Below are 25,959 nucleotides of genomic sequence, written 5' to 3'. Positions count from 1 at the left end.
CATTACAAGTTTGTCTCTTGAGAATAACTGTCAGTGTCATAGGGATCATCTTAGGCCGCGCCGGGTATAGATTTATTAGCTGCAGATTAAAGATGAAAATCAAAAATTGTTTCCGCTCAATTCGCGTAAAAATTTCATGATTCATCAGGAAACTTATTTTGTACAATTCTTTTTTTTTTCTCTCTTTTTCTCTTTATTCACTGTTTCTCTTTACATTAATTGTCTTGCATTCTATAAAAATCTTACGCACAAAATAACCAAAAACACATGAAAAACTACCTTTTTCTACAGACGACAGCGCGCGGCGAGGGCTGGCCCATCGACACGCTGTGCTGGGAGTTCACGGTGATGCCGCTAGAGGAGACCGCCTTCGTGCGACCGCCCAGAGACGGAGGGGTGTATATACGGTTGGTTTAGTTTTATAGGATGGCTAAATTTTGTAGACGTAATTCTAGTGCTTTTTTGGTCCCTAAACATGATTAATAAATAAAAATTCTCAACTGCCTGTCCATCTTTGTAAATTTACCAATATTTTTTTATATTTACTTGGGTAATACTTGCTTTTGTATTTGAGCTCTTACGTTGGAAAAAGTAAAATTTGTAAGATGAAAAATAAACAAATATAATAAAAATAGTCTAGAACCTGCCACTGTCTTCAACTCTAAAACCTCTATTTTTTTATCAAATTAATTTTTATAGCGTTACAAACACAAGAATGAAAGAAAAAAAAATATTTATTAAGAACACTCAAATAACTAAAATGACAATTTTCCAGAGGGCTATACCTAGAGGGCGCGAGTTGGAACAAGAAGGAGGGCTACTTGCAAGAGCCGCTGCCGATGCAACTCGTGTTCCCAGTGTCACCGATACACTTCAAGCCGGTTAGAAGTACGGGGCGGAGGTTGAAGAGTTAGTTTTTTATATTATACTAGCTTACCGCCCGCGGCTTCGCACGCTTTGTCTCAAACCTAATAAATTATACACTAAAACCTTCCTATTGAAGTATTGAATTATTCTATGTATTAAAAAAAACCGTTCAAATCCGAATCAAAATCCGTTCCGTAGTTTTAAAGATTTAAGCATACAAAGGGACATAGGGACAGAAAAAGCGACTTTGTTTTATACTATGTAATGACTAATCTAAAGTCAAATTGTAAAGAGCTGTACGGTATTGTACATATTAATAATGTATTTTTTTGTGGTGTACGAATGAACTCAAAAGCTTTTCGACCGATTTGAAATTAATTTTCATTCTGATATAAGTTTGTTCTGTTTCAATGCGGGCGAAGTTTTTTTAAATTAAAATAATTTTATTTACTGGCTGACTCTGAAAACCTTGTTTAACAATATACTCTGCCCAGTTAGAGCTATAGAAATACTTTTTGATTAAATTTAAACCCGTTGAATATTTGAATAGAATATATCCTCCTAAGACCCCGCGTACAAAATTTTGTACAAAATAAAATAGTGTTATCTGACCCAGCTCTGTAATATAGTTTATAGTAGTAACCGCCCAGTGTACAATTTTTTGTACTTATTCTTTTGACAACTGTAGTTTTTTTCAAATCTTCCCGCGAATAGTTTCACATGTCAAAATTACTTAAATAGTTTGTATTGTCTATGTTATCAACGCTGCCAACAAAAAAATAAGTATATTTTCAAAACCAGCTGTGATGAACGACGAAGCCTGCCGCTCCCTCGTGCTAAGAGTAAGTTTAATCTCAAAATACTTATATAATCACTAGTTTTCCCAGTCACTATTAATGTTATTTTATACTATAAGGTGTAAATATTACACACTATTAATATTTTTTGTTGCTGTATTGAATAAATGTGATTCACAAAGTCATCAATTATTTTGTTCAATATTTTGTACATTGGTTCTTAGTATCAAACGTTAGGTATTCTGCTTTTCATAGAGAATATTTTTGTTTTTATTTTAGATTCAAATGAAAATGAGATTTTTCAGTGTCTAAATGAATTAGAATATGAGTCAGAAGCTGAAGAGGACCTTTTTGAATATAATAAGACAGATGACGAGTACATGCAAGATGAAAGAGATGAATCTTCACCTTCAAGCTCTTCTAAGAAGAAGATGAACAGCCGTTTATTGAAGATGACAATGATGATTCTCCTTTTTACGAGGATCAAGTCGCAGCAGAACACGAATTCGTCTACATGGGACACGTGGTTGTAGTCTTGGAAGAAATATTATAAGCACTCGCGGAAGAAGGTAGTCGTGGGAGTAGAAGTCGAGGTCGCGTAATTTAATATCGTCTTAATAGAATTTAAGCCTAAAGATCTCAAATGGTAAAATTTTGTTCTCTATTTAATTTCTATAATAAACTTTATTTTTTGTAATTTTGATTTATTATTTTCTCTGCTACATTAAGACCCACTGTACAAAATTTTGTACAAAAGATAGAATTACAGAAGATGACCAAAAATGTCCCATAGACACCTGGTATTACGGTAAAATCCCCCCCGCGTCAGCCAAATAAACCCCGTGTAAACAGACAAGTCAGTGCTTGGTCAGTCACTGCCGCTGCGTTGTAGAGTGACCATGTTTTTTTCGCTGGCGATATAAATGACCCGTAAGCGAAGACGAAACCTTAAAATATGGCAAAAACGAGTGCCTTTGGGATATTAAATCCCTAAATCCATTTTCTTACACATTGTCGTTTATTTTTAGTTATCTCATTTTCTACAATTTACTCATTCAATAACTATTAACTCATTCAACAGCAAAATTGATAAATTTTGTAAAATTTATCATTATTTGTTGTAACAAATAATGAAATCGTCGTTTCAGTTGTTTTCGCGAATTCATTTTTCCCACTGACTTCACAAACGTGTGGTCACCGTGAGAAACGCACCACTACTACTTACTTCATGTAAACTGACCCTGTGTAAATCAGCACTAATATCTTACTTTTTTTCAATACCATCATCTATGATATGTGATTGTAGTAATGACTTGCAAAGTACACTACTAAAAAAAAACAAAACATTGACTTTCAGTGTATTCTAATTTACAGCACATGAATATAACTTATATTATATTAACAGCATAATAAACCTAAAATATTGTTTCAGATCGCTACGTGTGTCCAACATATTATTATCCAAAGCGAATGGGAGCATTCGTCGTGGCCGTAGACTTACATTCGGGGAAGGAATCTCCGGACTTTTGGGTGAAGCGTGGCACTGCACTACTCTGCACTTTGGCTACTTAGTGTTTAGTGTTATTTTTAGTGTTGGTTGAACTAATAAAGAATATTTTTATAAACTGGTTGTTTATTTATCACTATGTATTATTTTAAGTTATCCATGAAAAATAGGAAATGGTATATAATAGGTATTTAAGACTACGAAGAGTTCGTTTGATGTAATAATTAGCTATATTTTTTTTCTGCATATTTTCAATTTAAAAGAGTTTTGTTTGAGTGAGAATACAGTAGTAATCTAAGGCAATGCTTAATTTATCATTAATCAATTTGAGTTAAAGCTTACATGATAAGCCCTAAGACACAATAGATAGGGAGGCGAGGAAGCTAAATGACGTAATTCAACGGCGTCGACGAGACTTATCAAAATCAAAAGAGAAAATAATTTCGAAAAGAAAAGCTTCTATGGTAAAAACCATTTTAGCGGTGGGTTTGGCGTGTACGGATTTTCAAAAATGTAAAAAAAAAACAGTTACTTGGGCATTCTCGAGCGCGTCAGATATTCATACTACGTATGCCCCAAGTCCCTCTGATAACAACGGTATACTAATCTGCCGGTTTGCGTGGTGGGGCTAGGCATATAAATTCGTCAAAAATGCACAAAAAAAAAATTTACTCGAGCGCGTCAGATTTTCGGAAGAGGTGTTAAGTAGGCCCCAAGGAAGCTCCCCTTAAAAAAACTGACGATTACGACATGACGATAAGTTATGATGAATTTTTGAAAATGCAGAAAAAAAGAGTCCTTTTGAAATACTCGAGCGCGTCAGATTTTCATAGGGGAGGTTTATCTCGGTATCCTGAAAGCATATTTTCTTAATCTGACAAAAATGTTGGTGGGTTCTCTTAATCTGACCGAAAAAGGTTTGTGGGTTTCTTTTTTTTAATCATCGTTATTTCATATCAATTTTTCTTAACTCCCTCAGTTTTCGAGATATACACAAAAAACCGGGAGTTTGACTTTTTACGATGCTTCAAGTAAAAAAAGTTTAACATTGTAATAGTTATTTTAATAACATATCAAAAAATCAGCCATTTAAAAATAAATTAAGTTCATATATTTGAGTTTAAAGCGTCTGATAAAAGTTTTGGCTCAGGTGGCGCAGGTGTCACGGGTAGAGCTCCACAAGCATTCAGATATTAAAAAGTAGACTAGAGACTACTGTGAACCGAAACTTATATGCTTTAGAAAATAAATTGTGTCTTACGGCTCTGGGATCTTGGACCATTATGAAAATAGCTGTCTAGTTGTGTTTTTATGTTTGTACTAGCTTACCGCCCGCGGCTTCGCCCGCTTTCTCTTAAACGATTTGAAATTTAAACTATCCTATCTCTCAAGTTGGATCGAACTGTACATAGTGTGCGAATTTCATTATAATCGGTTATGTGGTTTAGGAGTCCATTGAAGACAAACATTGTGACACGAGATTTATATATATATATAAAATATATATAATGTTTGTATTTATAAGTTCTGTTGTATTTCAAGGATTAAATATAAAAGGAAGTTCATCGATTTTTCTCTATTCTTTATAAATTTATATATTTATAAAGCATTTGAATGACATAAAACCAAAAATATCAAATTCAAGGAAGTTCAGGGTGAAAAGGAAATCCAATGAAAAACTATTTTTGAATATGTGTATATTGTATATTTACATCTTAAACAAGTCTTACAAAAGATTATTATATTAAACATCGCTTTACACACACAAATATTATGCAGATACAGTAATAAGTATAAGTACAATTTAAAAAATACCAGTCTTACTACAAAACAATTTAAAACTTGATTCAATAATTGAAAATTCAAGGGTGTATATTTTTGTAGTAAGACTGTACATGTAAAAAATTATTACACATTCGTTCTTTATTGCATAATAAAAACGTATTTCACAAAAGTAAAATATCATCAATAATGGTAAAAGACGAGTTACATATAAAAATAGGCACGACGTACATGGAAAATGTGTTGCTTTTTTCGTCTATTTGACTACCTTTACTGCGACGGCGAAGCGAAGTCATGGCGTATTCTTTATTTATGTTTCATATAATAAACTGTATGAATATTAAAGTCAAGTAAAATAATTGTATTTAAGCGACACGGTTTCGCTTCGCTTCCGGAATAAAAAACAAGAAAATCTAATACAGGATCTTCGGTTTTTGTGTTTTTACACAAAACATAAAAGCTAAACATTTCTTTTGGGAATAAATGACACCACACTTTCCTATGTATATGTTTTATCAGTCATTCGTTTTCAAAAATAACGAGTGAAAATGTGCATGCATAGAAGTTAAAAAAATTATGGAATTTTTGGCACAATATATCTTCATACATTATTTTGTTACTCAAATGTCAAAAACTACTGCACAATAAACGTTTATGCTGTTTTCAAAAACTAAATAAATTGCTTACAAAATAACATTGTAATTATCTAGCACCACTTTCAGTTTAAGATTCTAAGGAAACCTACTTATGATTTATAGTCTTAAAAAAATATTTTTATGGTAAAGTTCTTATTGTATTCATCTCATCTTAAAATAAAGGATGAAACAACAATATTGTAAGATATTACCATACTTCTGTCTGCGTTAATTGATAAAAGGCATCCCAAATACAATGACTATATTCTCAAATAAAATGATCTTTATTAATATTCATATCTGAAGCCTCATAAAAAATATTTTTCTGTTAGACGAATGCGAGTATAGATCTCGATTTAAGTTTATTACAAGTGAATAGCTCTTGACTCGCTCGTTGTCCAAACGTCCGGATGAATGACCATCACCATCTGTACCTATAAAAGAAAAAAAAAAAATATGTAACTATTATTGCTTTTATAAAATAAATATTAAAAAAAAATCAGAGATCCTGATTGAACTTATTCATAACTTGTAGTTGTAACATATTACAGCTTCCTCACGTGTTTCCTCGAATGTTACAGCTTCCTCACCTGTTTCATCGCATGTTACAGCTTCCTAACCTGTTTCCTCGAATGTTACAGCTTCCTCACCTATTTCCTCGCATGTTACAGCCTCCTCACCTGTTTCCTCGCATGTTACATCTTCCTAACTTGTTTCCTCGGATGTTACAGCCTCCTCACCTGTTTTCTCACATGTTACATCTACCTAACTTGTTTCCTCGGATGTTACAGCTTCCTCACCTGTTTCCTCGCATGTTACAGCTTCCTCACCTGTTTCCTCTCATGTTACAGCTTCCTCACCTGTTTCCTCGCATGTTACAGGTTTCTTACCTGTTTCCTCGCATGTTACTGGTTTCTTACCTGTTTCCTCACGTTACAGGTTTCTTACCATTTCCTCGCATGTTACAGGTTTCTTACCTGTTTTCTTGCATGTTACAGGGTTCTTACCTGTTTCCTCGCATATAACATGCGAGGAAATAGGTGAGGAAGCTGTAACAAGCGAGGAAACAGGTAAGAATCCAGTAACAGGAAACCTCGCATGTTATATGCGAGGAAATAGGTAAGAAACCTGTAACATGCGAGGAAACAGGTGAGGAAGCTGTAACATGCGAGGAAACAGGTGAGGAAGCTGTAACATGCGAGGAAACAGGTAAGAAACCTGTAACGTGAGGAAACAGGTGAGAAACCAGTAACATGCGAGAAAATAGGTAAGAAACCTGTAACATGCGAGGAAATAGGTAAGAAACCAGTAACATGCGAGGAAACAGGTAAGAAACCTGTAACATGCGAGGAAACAGGTGAGGAAGCTGTAACATGAAAGGAAATAGGTAAGAAACCAGTTACATGCGAGGAAACAGGTAAGAAACCAGTAATATGCGAGGAAACAGGTAAGAAACCAGTAACATGTGAAGAAATAGGTAAGAAACCTGTAACGTGAGGAAACAGGTGAGGAAGCTGTAACATGCGAGGAAACAGGTAAGAAACCTGTATGAGAGGAAATAGGTGAGGAAGCTGTAACATCCGAGGAAACAAGTTAGGAAGATGTAACACGCGAGGAAACAGGTAAGAAACCTGTAACGTGAGGAATAAGGTGAGGAAGCTGTAACATGAGGAAATGGTAAGAAACCTGTAACGTGAGGAAACAGGTAAGAAACCAGTAACATGCGAGGAAACAGGTAAGAAACCTGTAACGTGAGGAAACAGGTGAGAAACCAGTAACATGCATCTAACATCTTCCTAACTTGTTTCCTCGGATGTTACAGCCTCCTCACCTGTTTCCTCGCATGTTACAGCTTTCTCACCTGGTAAGAAAGAAATGGAAACAGGTAAGAAACCTGTAACATGTGAGGAAATAGGTAAGAAACCTGTAACATGCGAGGAAACAGGTGAGAAACCTGTAACATGTGAGGAAATAGGTAAGAAACCTGTAACATGCGAGGAAACAGGTGAGGAAGCTGTAACATGCGAGGAAACAGGTGACGAAGCTGTAACATGAAAGGAAATAGGTAAGAAACCAGTAACATGCGAGGAAACAGGTGAGGAAGCTGTAACGTGAGGAAATGGTAAGAAACCTGTAACGTGAGGAAACAGGTAAGAAACCAGTAACATGCGAGGAAACAGGTAAGAAACCTGTAACGTGAGGAAACAGGTGAGAAACCAGTAACATGCGAGAAAATAGGTAAGAAACCTGTAACATGCGAGGAAACAGGTAAGAAACCAGTAACATGCGAGGAAACAGGTAAGAAACCTGTAACATGCGAGGAAACAGGTGAGGAAGCTGTAACGTGAGGAAATGGTAAGAAACCTGTAACGTTAGGAAACAGGTAAGAAACCAGTAACATGCGAGGAAACAGGTAAGAAACCTGTAACATGCGAGGAAACAGGTGATTAAGCTGTAACATGCGAGGAAACAGGTAAGAAACCTGTAACATGTGAGGAAATAGGTAAGAAACCTGTAACATCCGAGGAAATAGGTGAGAAACCTGTAACATGCGAGGAAACAGGTGAGGAAGCTGTAACATGCGAGGAAATAGGTGAGAAGCTGTAACGTGAGGAAATATGTAAGAAACCTGTAACATGCGAGGAATAAGGTGAGGAAGATGTAACATGGGAGGAAACAGGTAAGAAACAGGTGAGGAAGCAACAAGCTAGGAAACAGGTGAGGAAGCTGTAACATGAAAGGAAATAGGTAAGAAACCAGTAACATGCGAGGAAACAGGTAGAAACCAGTAACATGCGAGGAAACAGGTTAGAAACCTGTAACATGTGAAGAAATAGGTAAGAAACCTGTAACATACGAGGAATAAGGTGAGGAAGGTGAGGTTATTTAAAAGTGGTGACCAGGAAGACTGTAATAACTATAGGCCAATTTCCATTTTACCAACTTTGAGCAAAGTCTTCGAGAAATTAATTTTAAACCAATTATGTAGTCATTTTGTATCAAATGGTTTACTGCACGCCAAACAGTTTGGTTTCACAAAGGGGCGCTCTACTACTGATGCTGGAATAGCTCTTTTGTCACATATATATAAAGCATGGGAAAATTCAAAGAATGCTTTAGGGATATTCTGTGACCTTTCTAAGGCTTTTGACTGTGTAGAACATACCACTCTATTACGGAAACTAAATTTTTATGGTATTAAAGGTTTATCTCAGGACCTCATAGCTTCATATCTTCAGAACAGGGTACAAACCGTTGTTGTTAATGGAGAGAAATCTCGCGGTGCGCCGATTAACATAGGTGTTCCGCAGGGATCTATCTTAGGACCGTTTTTGTTCTTAGTATATATTAATGACCTACCTTATTATTTGCAGGATATGTGTGAAATAGTACTGTTTGCAGATGATACCTCATTAATATTTAATGTGGATAGACATGACTCAAACGTTGACGAAGTAAACTCTGCTCTTTTACGCATATCCAATTGGTTCACTGCTAATAATTTATTATTAAATGCAAAAAAAACAAATTGTGTAGAATTTATCCTTCCAAATGTAAAAAAGGTAAAAAGGGATATTATTTTAAACGGGGAGGTATTATACCCTGTGGATTCTACTGTTTTTCTTGGATTGACACTAGATGAGAAGTTACAATGGGGGGCCCATGTTGCCGCCACCGCTGCTAAGCTTAGTTCAGCTGCATATGCAGTTCGAAGAATAAGGCATCTCACCGATGTAGACACGGCTAGATTGGTTTATTTTAGCTACTTTCATAGCATTATGTCCTATGGAATTCTTCTATGGGGCAGGGCTGCAGATATTGAAACTATATTTATATTACAGAAAAGAGCCATACGCTCTATATATAATTTACGTGCTAGGGACTCACTAAGAGATCTCTTTAAGAATACTGGTATCCTCACTGTACCATCACAGTATATATTTAATAATATTTTATATGTACACAAAAACGCAGACTTACACACAAGAGTAGGAGATAGACACTGTTATGGCACAAGGAACAGAAATAAAATTGAAATGCCATTTTACCGGTTAGCTAAAGTTAAAAATTCATTTATGGGTCAAGGTATACTTTTTTACAACAAAATTCCTCATAGTATTAAAGAGTTTAGTAGTGCTAAATTTAAGAATTATGTAAAAAACGTCTTAGTTCAGAGAGCCTATTACAGCATTAAGGAATATATGGAAGATCCATGGTAAGAAACCAGTAACATGCGAGGAAACAGGTAAGAAACCTGTAACATGCGAGGAAACAGGTAAGAAACCTGTAACATGCGAGGAAACAGGTGAGGAAGCTGTAACATGCGAGGAAACAGGTAAGAAACCTGTAACGTGAGGAAACAGGTGAGAAACCAGTAACATGCGAGAAAATAGGTAAGAAACCTGTAACATGCGAGGAAACAGGTAAGAAACCAGTAACATGCGAGGAAACAGGTGAGGAAGCTGTAACGTGAGGAAATGGTAAGAAACCTGTAACGTGAGGAAACAGGTAAGAAACCAGTAACATGCGAGGAATAAGGTGAGGAAGCTGTAACATGCGAGGAAATAGGTGAGAAGCTGTAACGTGAGGAAATAGGTAAGAAACCTGTTACATGCGAGAAAACAGGTAAGAAACCTGTATCATGAGGAAACAGGTAAGAAACCAGTAACATGCGAGGAAACAGGTAAGAAACCTGTAACATGCGAGGAAACAGGTGAGGAAGCTGTAACATGCGAGGAAACAGGTGAGGAAGCTGTAACATGCGAGGAAACAGGTAAGAAACCTGTAACATGCGAGGAAACAGGTGAGGAAGCTGTAACATGCGAGGAAATAGGTAAGAAACCTGTATTATGTGAGGAAATAGGTAAGAAACCTGTAACATGCGAGGAAACAGTTGAGGAAGCTGTTACATGCGAGAAAACAGGTGAGGAAGCAACAAGCGAGGAAACAGGTAAGAAACCAGTAACATGCGAGGAAACAGGTAAGAAACCAGTAACATGTGAGGAAATAGGTAAGAAACCTGTAACATGCGAGGAAACAGGTGAGGAAGCTGTAACATGCGAGGAAACAGGTGAGGAAGCTGTAACATGCGAGGAAATTTCCTTTCATGTTACAGCTTCCTCACCTTATTCCTCGTATGTTACAGGTTTCTTACCTATTTCTTCACATGTTACAGGTTTCTAACCTGTTTCCTCGCATGTTACACCTTCCTCACCTGTTTCCTCGCATGTTACAGGTTTCTTACCTGTTTCCTCGCATGTTACAGCTTCCTCACCTGTTTCCTCGCATGTTACAGCTTCCTCACCTGTTTCCTCACATGTTACAGCTTCCTCACCTGTTTCTTCACATGTTACTGGTTTCTTACCTGTTTCCTCGCTTGTTGCTTCCTCACCTGTTTCCTCGCATGTTACAGCTTCCTCACCTGTTTCCTCGCATGTAACAGGTTTCTTACCTATTTCCTCACATAATACAGGTTTCTTACCTGTTTCCTCCCATGTTACAGCTTCCTCACCTTATTCCTCGCATGTTACAGGTTTCTTACATATTTCCTCACGTTACAGCTTCTCACCTATTTCCTCGCATGTTACAGCTTCCTCACCTGTTTCCTCGCATGTTACAGGTTTCTTACCTGTTCAAATTCAAATTCAAATTCAAATTTCATTTATTTACAAGAATGTAGTTACAAAAAAGGTGTTGTTACAATATTAAGGCGCTAATACATTCTACCCACTATTTGGGTGTGCAAATATTTAAATGGAAATAAGTTAATTGAATTAGTTACACTACACCAACACTACACAAATTCTTCGCGTCACTATTGTTAAACGTCACTAATTCCTTCACAGATTCCGCAATGTAATAAGTTCTTGAATATCATAAAATTGTTTCTCCATTAACCATTTCGTCAGTTTCTTCTTAAATATATTTACTGGGAGATCCTTAAAGTTATCCGGTATTTTATTATATATTGTAATAGTCATAAATATCACACTATTTTTTGCTTGATTTATTCTACATGTTGGAAAGTGCAGTTTATTTTGATACCTCGTTAACATATGCGAATTTACTTCTCCTTTCTTTTTAAAATATTCTGGGTGGTATTTAACAAATAAACATACTTCTCTTATATATATGCAGGTTAGTGTAAGGATACGTAATTTACCGAACATTGGTTTGCAACTGTCCCTTTGATGTAATCCGCACAGGGCCCGGATACATTTCTTTTGTGCCACAAACACTTTCCGCACCTCGCAAGACTGTCCCCAAAGAATTATTCCGTAAGAGAGTATCGACGATATATATGCATGGTAGGCATTTATTGCAGCATTCATAGATACAGTATCTCTAAGGCGACGTAATACGTAAACGAAACGATTTAACCTATCACAAATATATTCAATATGACTGTCCCATTTTAGACCTTCGTCTACCAGAACACCTAAGAATTTATGGTGTTTTACCTGTTCGATTACTTGATCATTACATTTTATGTCTAGATTAATTTTGGTGCAATTCTTTGTATAATATTGAATTATTTTTGTTTTAACTAAGTTTATTTTCAGATTATTATTTTGTAACCATTTTACTATATTATATAATGCTGTATTTATATCTCTCTCATATGTATTTTTATCCGTGCATTTAACAATAAGGGTAGTGTCGTCTGCGAATAAAACTGTCTTGTGTTTCACTGATCTCGGTAAATCGTTAATATATAAGAGGAATAAAAATGGACCGAGCACACTTCCTTGTGGTACACCTGATTTATTAACTTTTTTCTCTGACCTATATGAGTTTCGTGTTTGATTTATCATTTTATGAATCTCCACATACTGATATCTATCATTTAAGTAACTTGCAACCCATTCTTTAGCAATTCCTCTTATACCATATTTCTCCAACTTAAACAAGAGTAATTGATGGTCCACAAAATCAAATGCTTTGCTCATATCTAAGAATATGGTGGCTGCTGGTTTTTTTTCAATAAGGGCTTGAATTATTTCTTTCACCATTTCGAAGCATGCTAAAGAAGTAGAACTATTTTTTCTAAACCCAAACTGTTCCCGACATAATATCTTGTTTTTATCAACATAATTTTGAAATCTTTCTAAAATTACCTTTTCAAATATCTTAGATAAAACTGGAATTAGTGCTATCGGTCTGTAGTTTTTAATATCATTTGGATCATCTTTTTTATATAACGGTTTTATAACTGATGTTTTTAGAACATGAGGAAAAGTTCCTTGCTCCATAGATAAATTGACAAGAAAGGATAACGGTTTGCAAATATGTACACTGGAAGCCTTTAGTATTTTTGTACTTATACCGTCTGTTCCTACGGAATTCGTGTTATTTAGGGATTTTATTACTTTTAAAATTTCGTCACTGCTTGTTGGTGTCAAGAATATTGTATTACATTTTTCCGTAGTCAATGTTGTTTTTATTTCAGTTGCATCATAATTAAAATTTTTTTGATTTGTTATGTTAATAAAAAAGTTATTAAATTGTTCACATATATCATTCATTGAGTTGTATATGTTACAGTCAAAACCCTGAACCAGTCAATAACGTTATTGACCGGTAAAATCAGTTAATAAGGATATTGACTAAGGGCGTCGGTTAATATCCTTATTAACTGATTTTATCTGATTAAACCAGTTAATAACGTTATTGACTAAGGGCATCGGTCAATATCCTTATTAACTGATTTTAAGTCGAGACATCTAGTCAATATAGGTTTTAACCGACGGTGCCCAGTCAAAACTCATAAAAAGTTAAGGACGTTAGTGAAATTATACTATAAAATCATTTAAAAAGGTTCATAAAACTTTTTAAAGTGCAATATTTAAGACTTTTATGTTTTATTAATTATTAATTCGGGGTATTGTTTGTAAACTGCAACCGCGCGAGAATACGTGCCCCAAAATATTTTTGAAGATGGCAATTGTGTGTTAATAACAACTAGGTTTCCGCCCGCAGCTTCGCCCGCGCAGTCAAAGAAAAAGCGCATAGTTCCCGTTCCCGTGGGATTTCCGGGATTGCGTTAGTTAAATCAGATTTGATGGAGTGACCTGCAGGTTTACTTCGAAGACTGCTACTGGATCTAATAGACGAGTAGAACTAGGAATGCCTAGTTTGGGCTCGTTTTGTTAGTTATGTCGAGACCTTACCTCCGGACTTGATGGAGTGACCTGCAGGTGTACTTCGAAGACTGCTACTGGAACTATTATACGAGTAGAGCTAGGTGTGCCGAGTTTGGGCTCGTTTTGTTAGTTGTGTTGAGACCTTACCTCTAGACTTGATGGAGTGACCTGCAGGTGTACTTCGAAGACTGCTACTGGAACTAATAGACGAGTAGAGCTAGGTGTGCCGAGTTTGGGCTCGTTTTGTTAGTTATGTCGAGACCTTACCTCCGGACTTCATGGAGTGACCTGCAGGTGTACTTCGAAGACTGCTACTGGAACTATTATACGAGTAGAACTAGGTGTGCCGAGTTTGGGCTCGTTTTGTTAGTAATGTTGAGACCTTACCTCCGGACTTGATGGAGTGACCTGCAGGTGTACTTCGAAGACTGCTACTGGAACTAATAGACGAGTAGAGCTAGGTGTGCCGAGTTTGGGCTTGTTTTGCTAGTTACGTTGAGACCTTACCTCCTGACTTGATGGAGTGACTTGCAGGTGTACTTCGAAGACTGCTACTGGAACTAATAGACGAGTAGAGCTAGGTGTGCCGAGTTTGGGCTCGTTTTGTTAGTTACGTTGAGACCTTACCTCCGGACTTGATGGAGTGACCTGCATGTGTTCTTCGCAGACTACTACTGGAACTAATAGACGAGTAGAGCTAGGTGTGCCGAGTTTGGGCTTGTTTTGTTAGTTACGTTGAGACCTTACCTCCTGCAGGTCACTCCATCAAGTCCGGAGGTAAGGTCTCAACGTAACTAACAAAACGAGCCCAAACTCGGCACACCTAGCTCTACTCGTCTATTAGTTCCAGTAGCAGTCTTCGAAGTACACCTGCAAGTCACTCCATCAAGTCAGGAGGTAAGGTCTCAACGTAACTAGCAAAACGAGCCCAAACTCGGCACACCTAGCTCTACTCGTATAATAGTTCCAGTAGCAGTCTTCGAAGTACACCTGCAGGTCACTCCATCAAGTCCGGAGGTAAGGTCTCAACATAACTAACAAAACGAGCCCAAACTCAGCACACCTAGCTCTACTCGTCTATTAGTTCCAGTAGCAGTCTTCGAAGTACACCTGCAGGTCACTCCATCAAGTCTGAGGTAAGGTCTCAACATAACTATCAAAACGAGCCCAAACTCGGCACACCTAGCTCTACTCGTATACTAGTTCCAGTAGCAGTCTTCGAAGTACACCTGCAGGTTACTCCATCAAGTCCGGAGGTAAGGTCTTGACATAACTAACAAAACGAGCCCAAACTTGGCACACCTAGCTCTACTCGTCTATTAGTTCCAGTAGCAGTCTTCGAAGTACACCTGCAGGTCACTCCATCAAGTCTGGAGGTAAGGTCTCAACATAACTAAACTAACAAAACGAGCCCAAACTCGGCACACCTAGCTCTATTCGTCAATTAGTTCCAGTAGCAGTCTTCGAAGTACACCTGCAAGTCACTCCATCAAGTCTAAACTATGCGGTTTTTCTTTGACTGCGCGGGCAAAGCTGCGGGCGGAAACCTAGTTGTTATTAAAACACAATTGCCATCTTCAAAAATATTTTGGGGCACGTATTCTCGCGCGGTTGCAGTTTACAAATAATACCCCGAATTAATAATTAATAAAACATAAAAGTCTTAAATATTGCACTTTAAAAAGTTTTATGAACCTTTTTAAATGATTTTCTAGTATAATTTCACTAACGTCCTTAACTTTTTATGAGTTTTGACTGGGCACCGTCGGTTAAAACCTATATTGACTAGATGTCTCGACTTAAAATCAGTTAATAAGGATATTGACCGATGCCCTTAGTCAATAACGTTATTAACTGGTTTAATCAGATAAAATCAGTTAATAAGGATATTAACCGACGCCCTTAGTCAATATCCTTATTAACTGATTTTACCGGTCAATAACGTTATTGACTGGTTCAGGGTTTTGACTGTAACATATACATTATTATTGACTACAATCTTTTCTATTTCTTTAATATTGTTTTCGTCATTAATATTATTAGATATCATGTGCCATAAAGCCTTATTTTTATTTTTTGATAATTTAATAAATTTTTCACATTGAATTTGTTTTGACTTAAGAATGCACTTTTTTAGAATATTTTTGTATTTTATATAATAACCCCAACTATTTGTAAATGTTTTCTTGTAATATATACTTTTTAAATATAGTAGTCGCTTTCGTACACAACATTTCTTCAATCCTTTGGTTATCCAATTAATATTAGGTTTTCCTGTGTTTCTCTTAATCCTAATAAATGGGAAACAGAGATTGTAAAACAGTTGGAATAATTCATAAAAACTATTAAAGCATTCATTTAAGTTATTAAATTCATGTATTTCAGAGAAACTCAATGATGCCATGCACTCGCAAAATTTACGTATATTCTGCTTACTGTAATCTCTTTTTGTTTCAAACCAGGACACATTTACTTTGGGCTTAATCATATTTACTTTTAATATCTGTGCAGTTTCGTGGTCTGATAAACCAAGATGAAGTACTTCTGCGGTTACGCCTCTTTTTATATTTGTCGCTATTTGATCTATGCATGAATTTTTCCTAGTAGGTGTTTTTATTAAACATTCAATATTATAGTTCTGAAGTAAAGTATTAAGTTCATCTGAAAACTTAGTTTTTTTAAGAATATCAATATTCCAATCACCGCATATTATTATTTTTTTATTTTTAGTTGCAATTTTTTGTAGTGTAAGTTGAAGTTTTTCAATAAAAATCTCTATACTTTGACTTGGAATTCTATAAACACAAATTATCACTGTATTTAAATGTTTTAACTCTATACCACAACACTCAAAGAATAAATTACAACCAAGATCCTTTATTAAGTCTAGATTAGTACATGAAATGTCCTCTTTGACCAGAATGCATGTTCCACCTCTTTTTTGTTTGCGAGAAAACGATGATACCAACTTATATCCTGGTAATTTAAGTAGCTGCTCATTTCCTTTTCTAATAAATGTTTCACATAAGCATATAATGTCAATAATGTGGGACTTGCTTATTTGAGATATTGCCAAGTACAGCTCTTCTGACTTATTTATGGCTCCGGCTATGTTTTGATGTAATATTGTCAAATAACTGGATTTAGGGACGAAAAAAATTTGGATTCGATGAAAAGTTTTCATTGTTCGGTAATATATTACTATTTGATGTATCCTCACTGTTCAGTTTTAAAGTGTTTTCATTTATTGTCTTTTTAAAATAATATGGAATTGTACCTTTTTTTACTTGATTTGATTTATTTCGATTGTTTTTTAACAAACCGCATTTTTTTGACGAAGAAAGCCTTTCTAAGATCTTTTTTGTATTTAAAAATGTATTTGAGTATTCGATACTGTCAATTTCTATGTTTATTTTATTTATTAAATTTTCAATATAATTAATTCTTGAATTATAATATTTGTAATCTTCGTCAATATCAATATATGAACAATTTTTATAGCCTCTTAAAAATAGCTTTATTTGTGTGTTTAATAATTTTTCATTTAGGTAACGGTTATATCTAACATTTAGAATAAATACTTTGTTATTTTTTAATTTACCCATTAAGTCTAGTAAACCTGAAATAAGTTGATATGGATTTTTGTCGTTGGAACCTAAGCCCAATATTAATATATCTTCATGATTCATAGATTGTATAAAACTTTCACAACTGTTTAATATTTCGCTGGAAGAAGCATGCGGTTTTGTCAAGCCAAATATTTCATAAGAATCATTCCACTTATTTTTTCGTTTTTCCAGCATACCTAAAGACAAATTTCTAACGCGTTCATCACCCATAATTATAATTTTACGTTTTATTACCTTTGTGCTGACATCTGTTATGGTTTGTTGACAATTGGTAATTTTATTTTTGTCGGTACCGTCACATTCCTTATTTAATATTAGTGGCTTAGTTATGTTATAGTTTAAACTTTAAAGTATTTTTATCCAAACCCATATCAGTAGTAAAGCTATGAGAATTGTGTTTTTGTTGTAAGTAATTAGTCAATGTTTTCTGTTTGATTTTAGGATAAGTGTTGTGAATAAATATATTTTCATTGTAGTATTTTAAAGGTGAGTGCCGTGGTGTTTTAAAACTTATATTCATTATTGTCTGTTTTATAGGCGTTTTATTCGAGATACCTGGTAATGTTTTATCCGATTTAGTATTTAAAATTATACTTATCAAATTCTGTACTTTTTTCTCACTTTTGTGTAATGTTTGTCTAAGATTATAACATTGTTTTGTTAGGTTATAGATAGATTCTTGTGCGGATATTAATTCTGTTTGTAATTTGCTTATTTCTTGATTCTCATTGAACACTATTGAAGTATTTGGAGTAGATATATGTTGACTTGTCTTTGCAGATAAATCCGTGTAACTTGAACTGGATAAACTTAAAAAAGAATCATTTAATATTTCTTGTAGATTTGATTCAGACCTTTGTTTAGGGAGTGTTTTCTTTCTGATAGTTATATTATCCATTTTATAAGTTCAAATAAAGTTGTACAATGTATATTCAAACCGTTAATGTGTGACTAAATATTATAATTGTTGGTCAGCTGTTCTTTGTTTAATGACACTTAAATGTCAATTTTATAAGTTAATATCTGTAATAATTGTGTTTTACTTACGTTTTGTTTCCGATACTTTACTTAGGTACGTTTTGTTTCCGATACTTTACTTACTACTTGTTAGGTTTAAATATAGTTACTGTCTCCAACTTTCTTTGTTCCAAATTTGACGTAACGGTCGTTGTATGTGATGGTTTTTTGAATTCCGTATTTCCACGTAAATCGCAGGTTGTTGACGAAGATAACATTAATCGCACTTATTTATTGATTACTTGTTAATTTGAACACACTTTTTTATTAACTTTTGTACTTTTAATAATTTTAAATTGTAAAAAACTCGAGAGCTGATGTTACGTATGGCACTAGCGCCACCTGTCTCCAGTGTTACAGGTTTCTTACCTATTTCCTCGCATGTTATTGGTTTCTTACCTGTTTCCTCGCTTGTTGCTTCCTCACCTATTTCCTCGCATGTTACAGCTTCCTCACCTGTTTTAATGTTAGTAAGAAAGAAATGGAAATGGTAAGAAACCTGTAACATGCGAGGAAACAGGTGAGGAAGCTGTAACATGCGAGGAAACAGGTGAGGAAGCTGTAACATGCGAGGAAATAGGTAAGAAACCTGTATTATGTGAGGAAATAGGTAAGAAACCAGTAACATGCGAGGAAATAGGTAAGAAACCAGTAACATGCGAGGAAACAGGTGAGGAAGCTGTAACATGCGAGGAAACAGGTGAGGAAGCTGTAACATGCGAAGAAATTTCCTTTCATGTTACAGCTTCCTCACCTTATTCCTCGTATGTTACAGGTTTCTTACCTATTTCTTCACATGTTACAGGTTTCTAACCTGTTTCCTCGCATGTTACACCTTCCTCACCTGTTTCCTCGCATGTTACAGGTTTCTTACCTGTTTCCTCGCATGTTACAGCTTCCTCACCTGTTTCCTCGCATGTTACAGCTTCCTCACCTGTCTCTTCACATGTTACAGGTTTTTACCTGTTTCCTCGCATGTTACTGGTTTCTTACCTATTTCCTTTCATGTTACAGGTTTCTTACCTATTTCTTCACATGTTACAGGTTTCTTATCTGTTTCCTTTCATGTTACAGCTTCCTCACCTGTTTCCTCGCATGTTACAGGTTTCTTACCTATTTCCTCACATGTTACAGGATTCTTACCTGTTTCCTCGCATGTTACTGGTTTCTTACCATTTCCTCGCATGTTACAGGTTTCTTACCTGTTTCCTCACATGTTACAGGATTCTTACCTGTTTCCTCGCATGTTACTGGTTTCTTACCTGTTTCCTCGCATGTTATTGGTTTCTTACCTGTTTCCTCGCTTGTTGCTTCCTCACCTGTTTCCTCGCATGTTACAGCTTCCTCACCTGTTTCCTCGCATGTTACAGGTTTCTTACCTGTTTCCTATGTTACAGGTTTCTTACCTGTTTCCTATGTTACAGGTTTCTTACCTATTTCCTCACATGTTACAGGTTTCTTATCTGTTTCCTCGCATGTTACAGCTTCCTCACCTGTTTCCTCGCATGTTACAGGTTTCTTTCCTATTTCTTCACATGTTACTGGTTTCTTACCTGTTTCCTCGCAAGTTACTGGTTTCTTACCTATTTCCTTTCATGTTACAGGTTTCTTACCATTTCCTCACATGTTACAGGTTTCTTATCTGTTTCCTTTCATGTTACAGGTTTCTTATCTGTTTCCTTTCATGTTACAGCTTCCTCAAACCTGTAACATACGAGGAATAAGGTGAGGAAGCAACAAGCGAGGAAACAGGTGAGGAAGGTGTAACATGCGAGGAAACAGGTGAGGAAGCTGTAACATGCGAGGAAATTTCCTTTCATGTTACAGCTTCCTCACCTGTTTCCTCGCTTGTTGCTTCCTCACCTGTTTCCTCGCATGTTACAGGTTTCTTACCTGTTTCCTCGCATGTTACAGCTTCCTCACCTGTTTCCTCGCATGTTACAGCTTCCTCACCTGTTTCCTCGCATGTTACAGGTTTCTTACCTGTTTCCTCGCATGTTACTGGTTTCTTACCTGTTTCCTCACGTTACAGGTTTCTTACCATTTCCTCGCATGTTACAGGTTTCTTACCTGTTTTCTTGCATGTTACAGGTTTCTTACCTGTTTCCTCGCATGTTACAGCTTCCTCACCTGTTTCCTCGCATGTTACAGGTTTCTTACAGGTTCAGGAGGAAATAGGTGAGGAGGCTGTAACAAGCGAGGAAACAGGTAAGAAACCAGTAACAGGAAACCTCGCATGTTATATGCGAGGAAATAGGTAAGAAACCTGTAACATGCGAGGAAACAGGTGAGGAAGCTGTAACATGCGAGGAAACAGGTAAAAAACCTGTAACATGCGAGGAATAAGGTGAGGAAGCTGTAACATGAGAGGAAACAGGTGAGGAAGCTGTAACATGCGAGGAAATAGGTGAGAAGCTGTAACGTGAGGAAATATGTAAGAAACCTGTAACATGCGAGGAATAAGGTGAGGAAGCTGTAACATGGGAGGAAACAGGTAAGAAACCTGTATTATGTGAGGAAATAGGTAAGAAACCTGTTACATGCGAGGAAACAGGTGAGGAAGCTGTAACATGCGAGGAAACAGGTGAGGAAGCAACAAGCGAGGAAACAGGTAAGAAACCAGTAACATGCGAGGAAACAGGTAAGAAACCTGTAACATGCGAGGAAACAGGTGAGGAAGGTGTAACATGCGAGGAAACAGGTTAGAAACCTGTAACATGTGAAGAAATAGGTAAGAAACCTGTAACATACGAGGAATAAGGTGAGGAAGCTGTAACATGAAAGGAAATTTCCTCGCATGTTACAGCTTCCTCACCTGTTTCCTCGCATGTTACAGCTTCCTCACCTGTTTCCTCGCATGTTACAGGTTTCTTACCTATTTCCTCACATGTTACTGGTTTCTTACCTGTTTCCTCGCATGTTACTGGTTTCTTACCTGTTTCCTCGCTTGTTGCTTCCTCACCTGTTTTCTCGCATGTAACAGCTTCCTCACCTGTTTCCTCGCATGTTACAGGTTTCTTACCTATTTCCTCACATAATACAGGTTTCTTACCTATTTCCTCGCATGTTACAGCTTCCTCATCTGTTTCCTCGCATGTTACAGGTTTCTTACCTGTTTCCTCGCATGTTACAGCTTCCTCACCTGTTACCTCGCATGTTACAGGTTTCTTTCCTATTTCTTCACATGTTACTGGTTTCTTACCTGTTTCCTCGCAAGTTACTGGTTTCTTACCTATTTCCTTTCATGTTACAGGTTTCTTACCATTTCCTCACATGTTACAGGTTTCTTATCTGTTTCCTTTCATGTTACAGGTTTCTTATCTGTTTCCTTTCATGTTACAGCTTCCTCAAACCTGTAACATACGAGGAATAAGGTGAGGAAGCAACAAGCGAGGAAACAGGTGAGGAAGGTGTAACATGCGAGGAAACAGGTGAGGAAGCTGTAACATGCGTGGAAATTTCCTTTCATGTTACAGCTTCCTCACCTGTTTCCTCGCTTGTTGCTTCCTCACCTGTTTCCTCGGATGTTACAGGTTTCTTACCTGTTTCCTCGCATGTTACAGCTTCCTCACCTGTTTCCTCGCATGTTACAGCTTCCTCACCTGTTTCCTCGCATGTTACAGGTTTCTTACCTGTTTCCTCGCATGTTACTGGTTTCTTACCTGTTTCCTCACGTTACAGGTTTCTTACCATTTCCTCGCATGTTACAGGTTTCTTACCTGTTTTCTTGCATGTTACAGGTTTCTTACCTGTTTCCTCGCATGTTACAGCTTCCTCACCTGTTTCCTCGCATGTTACAGGTTTCTTACAGGTTCAGGAGGAAATAGGTGAGGAGGCTGTAACAAGCATATGCATATAACATGCGAGGAAATAGGTAAGAAACCTGTAACATGCGAGGAAACAGGTACGGAAGCTGTAACATGCGAGGAAACAGGTAAGAAACCTGTAACATGCGAGGAATAAGGTGAGGAAGCTGTAACATGAGAGGAAACAGGTGAGGAAGCTGTAACATGCGAGGAAATAGGTGAGAAGCTGTAACGTGAGGAAATATGTAAGAAACCTGTAACATGCGAGGAATAAGGTGAGGAAGCTGTAACATGCGAGGAAACAGGTGAGGAAGCTGTAACATGCGAGGAAACAGGTAAGAAACCTGTAACATGCGAGGAAACAGGTGAGGAAGCTGTAACATGCGAGGAAATAGGTAAGAAACCTGTATTATGTGAGGAAATAGGTAAGAAACCTGTAACATGCGAGGAAACAGGTGAGGAAGCTGTAACATGCGAGGAAACAGGTGAGGAAGCAACAAGCGAGGAAACAGGTAAGAAACCAGTAACATGCGAGGAAACAGGTAAGAAACCTGTAACATGTGAAGAAATAGGTAAGAAACCTGTAACATACGAGGAATAAGGTGACGAAGCTGTAACATGAAAGGAAATTTCCTCGCATGTTACAGCTTCCTCACCTGTTTCCTCGTATGTTACAGCTTCCTCACCTGTTTCCTCGCATGTTACAGGTTTCTTACCTGTTTCCTCGCATGTTACTGGTTTCTTACCTGTTTCCTCGCTTGTTGCTTCCTCACCTGTTTTCTCGCATGTAACAGCTTCCTCACCTGTTTCCTCGCATGTTACAGGTTTCTTACCTATTTCCTCACATAATACAGGTTTCTTACCTATTTCCTCGCATGTTACAGCTTCCTCACCTGTTTCCTCGCATGTTACAGGTTTCTTACCTGTTTCCTCGCATGTTACAGCTTCCTCACCTGTTTCCTCGCATGTTACAGCTTCCTCACCTGTTTCCTCGCATGTTACAGGTTTCTTACCTGTTTCCTCGCATGTTACTGGTTTCTTACCTGTTTCCTCACGTTACAGGTTTCTTACCATTTCCTCGCATGTTACAGGTTTCTTACCTGTTTTCTTGCATGTTACAGGTTTCTTACCTGTTTCCTCGCATGTTACAGCTTCCTCACCTGTTTCCTCGCATGTTACAGGTTTCTTACAGGTTCAGGAGGAAATAGGTGAGGAGGCTGTAACAAGCGAGGAAACAGGTAAGAAACCAGTAACAGGAAACCTCGCATGTTATATGCGAGGAAATAGGTAAGAAACCTGTAACATGCGAGGAAACAGGTGAGGAAGCTGTAACATGCGAGGAATAAGGTGAGGAAGCTGTAACATGAGAGGAAACAGGTGAGGAAGCTGTAACATGCGAGGAAATAGGTGAGAAGCTGTAACGTGAGGAAATATGTAAGAAACCTGTAACATGCGAGGAATAAGGTGAGGAAGCTGTAACATGGGAGGAAACAGGTAAGAAACCTGTATTATGTGAGGAAATAGGTAAGAAACCTGTTACATACGAGGAAACAGGTGAGGAAGGTGTAACATGCGAGGAAACAGGTTAGAAACCTGTAACATGTGAAGAAATAGGTAAGAAACCTGTAACATACGAGGAATAAGGTGAGGAAGCTGTAGCATGAAAGGAAATTTCCTCGCATGTTACAGCTTCCTCACCTGTTTCCTCGCATGTTACAGCTTCCTCACCTGTTTCCTCGCATGTTACAGGTTTCTTACCTATTTCCTCACATGTTACTGGTTTCTTACCACTCCACTTAGGTAAGAAACCAGTAACATGCGAGGAAACAGGTAAGAAACCTGTAACATGCGAGGAAACAGGTGAGGAAGCTGTAACATGCGAGGAAACAGATAAGAAACCTGTAACATGTGAGGAAATAGGTAAGAAACCTGTAACATAGGAAACAGGTAAGATACCTGTAACATAGGAAACAGGTAAGAAACCTGTAACATGCGAGGAAACAGGTGAGGAAGCAACAAGCGAGGAAACAGGTAAGAAACCAATAACATGCGAGGAAACAGGTAAGAAACCAGTAACATGCGAGGAAACAGGTAAGAATCCTGTAACATGTGAGGAAACAGGTAAGAAACCTGTAACATGCGAGGAAACAGGTAAGAAACCTGTAACATGCGAGGAAATGGTAAGAAACCAGTAACATGCAAGAAAACAGGTAAGAAACCTGTAACATGCGAGGAAATGGTAAGAAACCAGTAACATGCGAGGAAACAGGTAAGAATCCTGTAACATGTGAGGAAATAGGTAAGAAACCTGTAACATGCGAGGAAACAGGTGAGGAAGCTGTAACATGAAAGGAAACAGGTAAGAAACCTGTAACATGCGAGGAAACAGGTGAGGAAGGTGTAACATGCGAGGAAACAGGTTAGAAACCTGTAACATGTGAAGAAATAGGTAAGAAACCTGTAACATACGAGGAATAAGGTGAGGAAGCTGTAACATGAAAGGAAACAGGTTAGAAACCTGTAACATGCGAGGAAACAGGTGAGGAAGCTGTAACATGCGAGGAAACAGGTGAGGAAGGTGTAACATGCGAGGAAACAGGTTAGAAACCTGTAACATGTGAAGAAATAGGTAAGAAACCTGTAACATACGAGGAATAAGGTGAGGAAGCTGTAGCATGAAAGGAAATTTCCTCGCATGTAACAGCTTCCTCACCTGTTTCCTCGCATGTTACAGGTTTATTACCTATTTCCTCGCATGTTACAGCTTCCTCACCTGTTACCTCGCATGTTACAGGTTTCTTACCTGTTTCCTCACGTTACAGGTTTCTTACCTGTTTCCTCGCATGTTACTGGTTTCTTACCTGTTTCCTCGCATGTCACTGGTTTCTTACCTGTTTCCTCGCTTGTTGCTGTAAGAAACCTGTAACATGCGAGGAAATAGGTGAGAAGCTGTAACGTGAGGAAATATGTAAGAAACCTGTAACATGCGAGGAATAAGGTGAGGAAGCTGTAACATGAGAGGAAACAGGTAAGAAACATGTAACGTGAGGAAATAGGTAAGAAACCAGTAACATGCGAGGAAACAGGTAAGAAACCTGTAACATGTGAAGAGACAGGTGAGGAAGCTGTAACATGCGAGGAAACAGGTGAGGAAGCTGTAACATGCGAGGAAACAGGTAAGAAACCTGTAACATGCGAGGAAACAGGTGAGGAAGGTGTAACATGCGAGGAAACAGGTTAGAAACCTGTAACATGTGAAGAAATAGGTAAGAAACCTGTAACATACGAGGAATAAGGTGAGGAAGCTGTAACATGAAAGGAAATTTCCTCGCATGTTACAGCTTCCTCACCTGTTTCCTCGCATGTTACAGCTTCCTCACCTGTTTCCTCGCATGTTACTGGTTTCTTACCTATTTCCTCGCATGTTACTGGTTTCTTACCTATTTCCTCACATAATACAGGTTTCTTACCATTTCCATTTCTTTCTTACCAGGTGAGAAAGCTGTAACATGCGAGGAAACAGGTGAGGAAGCTGTAACATGCGAGGAAATAGGTGAGGAAGCAACAAGCGAGGAAACAGGTAAGAAACCAATAACATGCGAGGAAACAGGTTAGAAACCTGTAACGTGAGGAAATAGGTAAGAAACCAGTAACATGCGAGGAAACAGGTAAGAAACCTGTAACATGCGAGGAAACAGGTGAGGAAGCTGTAACATGCGAGGAAACAGGTAAGAAACCTGTAACATGTGAGGAAATAGGTAAGAAACCTGTAACA

The 25,959-nt window shown here is 37.3% G+C and overlaps 3 protein-coding genes across 3 annotated transcripts in view; 2 read left to right on the top strand and 1 right to left on the bottom strand.

The window, feature by feature from the left end:
- LOC123693630 (dynein axonemal heavy chain 2) overlaps positions 1 to 3,254 on the top strand; it is a 61,990-nt gene extending 58,736 nt beyond the window's left edge. Inside the window, exons 78-80 of the mRNA XM_045638816.1 lie at positions 292 to 407; positions 776 to 909; positions 3,097 to 3,254. Coding sequence (XP_045494772.1) covers positions 292 to 407; positions 776 to 909; positions 3,097 to 3,236 — 390 coding nt within the window. The 3' untranslated portion in view covers positions 3,237 to 3,254. The remainder of the gene's footprint in view (positions 1 to 291; positions 408 to 775; positions 910 to 3,096) is intronic.
- A 2,518-nt stretch (positions 3,255 to 5,772) lies between these two features.
- LOC123693629 (zinc finger protein 729-like) lies at positions 5,773 to 25,799 on the top strand. Its single transcript, XM_045638815.1, has 9 exons — positions 5,773 to 5,788; positions 6,587 to 6,658; positions 7,411 to 7,593; positions 8,062 to 8,181; positions 10,453 to 10,629; positions 20,530 to 20,586; positions 20,843 to 21,019; positions 23,366 to 23,422; positions 25,678 to 25,799. The coding sequence occupies exons 1-9, from the start codon at positions 5,773 to 5,775 to the stop codon at positions 25,797 to 25,799; spliced, it is 981 nt and encodes a 326-aa protein (XP_045494771.1).
- Positions 5,954 to 25,959, bottom strand: part of LOC123693670 — a 40,214-nt gene continuing 20,208 nt past the window's right edge. Inside the window, exon 7 of the mRNA XM_045638862.1 lies at positions 5,954 to 6,022. The gene's annotated coding sequence lies outside the window, so the exon portion shown is untranslated. The remainder of the gene's footprint in view (positions 6,023 to 25,959) is intronic.

The sequence above is a fragment of the Colias croceus genome, chromosome 8, assembly GCF_905220415.1.
Source record: "Colias croceus chromosome 8, ilColCroc2.1".
In the NCBI taxonomy this organism is placed as follows: Eukaryota; Metazoa; Arthropoda; class Insecta; order Lepidoptera; family Pieridae; genus Colias; species Colias croceus.
The sequence above is the reverse complement of the archived record's forward strand: the minus strand, read 5'-3'. Positions and strand labels throughout refer to the sequence as shown.

Coding starts and splice junctions, on each gene's coding strand:
- LOC123693629 (XM_045638815.1), top strand. Junction 6,659..7,410: donor TGTAACAAGCGAGGAAACAG/GTAAGAATCCAG, acceptor CGGATGTTACAG/CCTCCTCACCTGTTTCCTCG. Junction 21,020..23,365: donor AGTAACATGCGAGGAAACAG/GTAAGAAACCTG, acceptor CGCATGTTACAG/GTTTCTTACAGGTTCAGGAG.